At 40.2% G+C, this 5637-nt stretch overlaps 1 protein-coding gene across 1 annotated transcript in view; it reads right to left on the reverse strand.

Annotated features, from left to right (window-relative positions):
• LOC106527566 (N-lysine methyltransferase SETD8-A) overlaps window positions 1-5637 on the reverse strand; it is a 32370-nt gene that overhangs the window by 12305 nt on the left and 14428 nt on the right. The window contains exon 6 of the mRNA XM_014022489.1: window positions 4783-4973. Coding sequence (XP_013877943.1) covers window positions 4783-4973 — 191 coding nt within the window. The remainder of the gene's footprint in view (window positions 1-4782; window positions 4974-5637) is intronic.

Consider the following 5637-nt stretch of genomic DNA (forward strand, 5'->3'; position numbering starts at 1 on the left):
AGCAGATAATTAATCCAGCAGATAATTAATCCAGCAGATAATTCAGAGGTGGTCTGTTTGGTAAATTTTGCTTGTTTTCAAGCTTCAGACTGAACTGAAGCAGCAGCTGCTGACGTCATTACGCTCTTGTGATGCTGCGTTCAGGACAAGCATGGAAAACTCACCACTCTTATGCCAATACGGTCGCAATGATGCATTTAGGTACCGAAATGGAATTACATGAACATTCACGTGGTGGTTATGTAATACAGTGAATCGATAATAAAAAATGTGCAGCGACAAATTTACATAATCGACGTCATCGATTATTTCAACTAATCGGTGCAGCCCTACTTCAATTGCTGACTTCCCTCCTGGTATCCACACGGYGGAGCAAAAGGGTAAAAGTGAACATTTGTTCTGGTGACAAATAGGTGCTCAGACGTAATTTGATTCTTATCTTTGTATGAGATTTGATAAACTAAATGATTTTTCTCCCTAATTTAACTAGGACCCCCTTTGTTAAATCCTCAGCTAAAAGCAAAACTCACCTCACCTCACTCCAAACCTCAAACTCATCTCTCAGTGTTTATTTTATTTGTTTGTTTGTTTGTTTATTCACTTGTGATTGCAAACTCTGTCGGTTTTACCTGGTTCAACATGTCATCACTCATTACTCACCATAATTGTAAATACATTTAATCTGTAAATAAWTGGCCCGTGGAGAACGTGCCAACATAAGCTAATGTCACTTTTGTGTCTTGATAAAKTATTATTGGTTCTGATAAGACAAGAACTCATCAAACCATTTTGGGTAAATTTATTGTGAGACTGATTACAATAAATTTACAGGTTTTCGTCTCTTTCCTGGGTTAATCTTTGACCAAATTAAGAGCATGATGCCTCGAGGTCAGATAATTTGCTCATTTAAATAATTCACAAATTATCCATTTTAGAATATACCCAAAACCCCTACAGCTGAAATGAAGAAAATGAGGAAGAGGAGTGATGCGTGCCAGTGCGGTGGACTTCAGACTTGGAGGTTAGTTGTTTGTTTGTTTGTTTGGCATGGAATATGTAAAAGATTGTAATCGTAACAGAGGCAAACTGCACCACATTATACAAGCTCCATCTTCATCTCCAGGGGGAGACAAAGAGGAGGAGAAAGGGGGAGGAGAGCCCACCCACTCCAGGCCCACAACACAGAAGTCGGACTAGAACCAGGACCAGAACCAGATCCCTGCTGGCTACAGCAGCTGAAACAGGTGACGGGCCGTGGAGCATCAAAAAGAAAGCAGACAGTCTCTGTTGTTCAGCCGTTTTCAGCCATGGAGTGCAGGTAGATCTGCTGTCCCCCCCCACAATCCAAAATAACTTTATTTGTTGTTCTTTGCTTCTGATCCAGTCAAGACCATCTGTGATAACACCAACAAACATGCTAAAAAAAAAAAAAAAAAACAAGCTAGTGGGAAAAAAATATAAATGGGCTCAAATAGACATAGGAGTTATATAAAATCAGTGGTTCCCAAACTTTTCAGCTTTTGACCCACAAAATAACAGTAGCACAGACCTGTGTCCCCAGCTATTTTTGTATGATAAACATTTGTATCAGGTCAACTAAACATGGGCATAGTAACAATATTTTTATACTACATTTATCCATTTTAAATATACTGTACTAACCTCACTCCTTTGTAACAACTAAGGCAAAATGTAATTAATTTAGAAAATCTTTTCAGGACCCCACCTTGATTTTTCGGGACCCCACTTTGGGTCCCGACCCCAACTTTGGGAACCACTGATATAAATCATTGGGTCTCCTGATCTATACGTTTATGGTTCAACTACCAATGTTCAGGACTAATGGTTTTAAAAACAAAAACAAAACACGAGACATAATGTTGGAGAGATTTTATGATTGAGTCATTGTCACACATTTTTGAAATGGTTGTAAAATAAAAAAAACACGAGACATTGTAAGGCTGGAGAGAATTTGTGGAGGAGTCATTGTGACACATTTTGTAAATTGTAAAAAACGCCTGGGAATTTTCACACAATTTAATGTAAAAACAGATATAATTTTGTCTTTTTGCTTAATTTGTATACGTTTATGAAATTTACACTATAGATTTTCATTATAGGTTATAAAAAAATGTTTGTTAAGCATTTTTTGTGAATTTTATAATAAAAATAGCCAGAATTTTCCTACTCACATTTTGTTTTTGTGTGTTTTTTGGTTCACTGTGATAATGCATTTTGTCAAAATGAAACAAACACTCTAAAATCATAAAGCTGAGCTTGTGCTGAAAATAATGATACCAAACATGGCAAGGTAAATAGTTTGTAAAGTGAAAATATAGAGGTAAATTCAAAGTTAGTCAAAAACGGCCATTTAGACCCCAGACCTCAGAGGGTTAAAGCAGCGGCTGATCCTGTGTGAACTGACATCTCCTACTGCACTTTGCTCCTGAGCTACCAGAGACTTTAGCCTCTATAACCTAACTTTATATTAATTATATGTTCAGGCATTTTTATTGAACAGATATGTCAAACTTTGCATGAGTGATTAAACGCCTCTCTCCTTGTGAGAGACTGCTGTGATGGGAGTGCGCAGCTGCGTGTAGGCTGAGTCTTTCTGAGAGATTCACTGTTTGAGTTCTTCTAATTAAACMAAATTAAWTCTAACAGATGAACGTTTGCCCCTTATTAAAGCAAAGATGAGTGCTGGTTTAACGTCACACACAAACACACATCTGGTACAGCTATCTTTATGGGGACCTGGCATTGACTTCCCATTATTTTCTACAGCCTAACCCTGACCACCAACCCTAAAGCTGTCTTCACACTCCTTCCGAACTGCCGAAGTCGGCACGGGTTGTTGCAGTTTCATGACGAAAATTACATCACCGGTGTTCTCAGCGTCGGCTCGGCTGCCCTTTTGTCACAACCCGCGGCAGAACTTTTCACCCCCTTCCCACGACGACGGTAATGTGTGATTGTTCTGAAGTTCGTGGGTGTGTTTGTGCTGAAAGCACTCGGACACTCGGTTAAAAGAAAAAAACGACTCGATTCCAGAGCCGACTGTTACCAGAAGGCAGAGTTTTATAAACATAGTCAAACCGTGAAAAACTCATGGCGTGTTTGTGCTGAAGGTGCTCGAACGCTTCCACTCGGTAAAATAAAAAATAAAATAAAAAAAGAAAATGACTCGCTCCCAGAGCCGACTGTTACCAGGARGCAGAGTTTTATAAAGATAGTCAAGTCACCAAACAGCCCGGACCCCCTCCCCCCTGACGCCCACGCCACGACCCTCCCACGCAGCACCGCCCCCGCCGCACCCCACAACACACCCGGGGACACCCCATAGCTGCCACCAAAATCCACACATTCCACAAGTTCCTTGTTAACAAACTCTTCAAATTTGCCACCGCTCAACAGAGTCGTGCCAAGTCTCCACACCGCCGTCCCGGGATGAGAATCTAAATATAGTTTCAAATACACCCCAGAGTGATCTGACACATTCCCAGCACCAACACCACAGTCCAGAACCCCGCATTTGTCCGCTCCAAACAGGAAAAAATAATCAACTCCTGAGCAAACTCCATGAGGGCGAGAGAAAAAGTGAACTCCCCAGCCAATGGGCGGCACTCCCTCCATACACCAACTAAGCCAATCTTTTTAATCATTTTTTATATATATATAGAGAGATTCTGGGTTGATTTTTTAAAGGGTTTGAGGAATCCAGGGAAGGATGCAGTTGTTCATTCCAGTCCCCCTCACATATCAAAACACCAGCTGTTTCAGCCACTATAAGATCAAATATTTTATCAATGTGTTTTGTCATGTCCTGGAGGTCTATATACGTTGAGTAAAGTTACTTCATTTGAGTCAAGTGTTCCCCTTACCAAAACAAAACGGCCTTCTTTATCTGTAATTTGTTTGAATACCTGAAAGTCCACATTATTTGCAATTAATATTGCCACGCCCCTAGTGTCCATTTGAGTGGGAGGACTAAAATGTCTTTTTAAAACCCTTTTTTTTCATGGTTCTCATTTGTTAAATGGGTTTCTTGCCAGAAGATTATTTGTTGCTGTCGATTCACGACGATTCAAGATTCAGTTTGATTGATTTTTAAATTAGTTAAGGATATCATGTAGTAACACATTTACTTTGATATAGAAGACATTCTCAAAGGAACTAATTCAGTTCGGCAGCAGCATGCTGGAGCTTGGCATGTTCCCCCTCACCCAGAAACGTCAAGAAGATGTCAATACTGCAGCGCTGTGTGAAATAACAGGTAACCATCTGAAAACTCTTGAGGAGAAGTTGTCTTTTTATTTCTCCTCAACCCTCGATGAATCATTTGACTGGGTTAAGAACCCATACAGCTCAGGAGGAGTCTTCTTTCCAAAGATGGAAAGAACATGGCTTTGCAGGAGCAATTCAGAACTGACTGAACTGAGACAAGACTGTGGCTTAAAGCTGAGCTTTGCTGATCTATCCCTGGACAGTTTTTGGTGGACTGCTGCCAAAGAGTTTCCCATTTTTTCAAAAAGAGCTGTTTCAACATTGTTTCCATTCTCAACAACATATTTATGTGAGCTGAGCTTTTCAAGCATTACTGCAATAAAAACTAAAAACAGAGAAAAACTGAGTGCTGTTGAACAAGAACACTTTTACTAAGACAATTTTAGATATGCTGGCAAAAGTGGCAAACTAGTGTGACAACACCTGTAACATTTCAATTATTTGTGGAAAAACTTGTCATTCTATCTAAAAGGGAACATATAAAAAAAAGCCTACCAGTATGTTTTGCAGAGGTACTGGAAGTAGTACATGTAGCAGCCTGTGGCCGGGTTCTGAGCATACTCGGCCTCCCTCTTCTTAGCGTCAGTGATCTGCAGCAGGTCTCCATGATATTCCACAACATAATCACCTTTCTGGAAACACCGAGTGGCAAACACGGCCCTCCCCTTTCCTTCTATATGCTGAACCTACAAACAGAAAGGTCTACAGTCACAAATTTGGACATCAAACGTATTGCTTTTTACATATTCAACGTTTGCATTGGACAGACAGTTTGAGAGGGGGGTGAAGGGCACCGTTTAAGTCAAATAAGAAAAACAATTAAGCAGAGGAGGAGGTCCCAGGTTTCAACTTTCAAATGTTTCCTACTCAGTTTCACCCCAATTCACACCTTCATGCATGTTATCAAAACATTTCCCTTGTCAGCCAGGCAAAAAAAAAGAGTCTACATTTACCCACTGTGAAGGGCAAGTAGTACCAGGGTAATCTACATGTGGGTCTAAGTAACTAACAAGACAGRTCTATAAAGTCTGGATCTCCAGACATTTTGTATTAAGAAAGCGGTCCAGTTCATTTGGTTTCTAACTTGTTTTTTTGAAATGTAATCTTGGACCAAAGTTTATCTGAAACTCTCAGTGTTATATTATATCCACACGCCATCAGGTTTGTAAACACCTCAAAGCCCCCTTCACTCTGAAACAGCCTGAACCCTAACATGTACCCATAATATGAGCCCACCACACATTCTGCTTACCAATATACACTCACCGGCCACTTTATTAGGTACACCTGTCCAACTGCTCGTTAACACTTAATTTCTAATCAGCCAATCACATGGCGGCAACTCAGTGC

The sequence above is a fragment of the Austrofundulus limnaeus genome, unplaced genomic scaffold, assembly GCF_001266775.1.
Source record: "Austrofundulus limnaeus strain Quisiro unplaced genomic scaffold, Austrofundulus_limnaeus-1.0 Scaffold332, whole genome shotgun sequence".
Taxonomy (NCBI): Eukaryota; Metazoa; Chordata; class Actinopteri; order Cyprinodontiformes; family Rivulidae; genus Austrofundulus; species Austrofundulus limnaeus.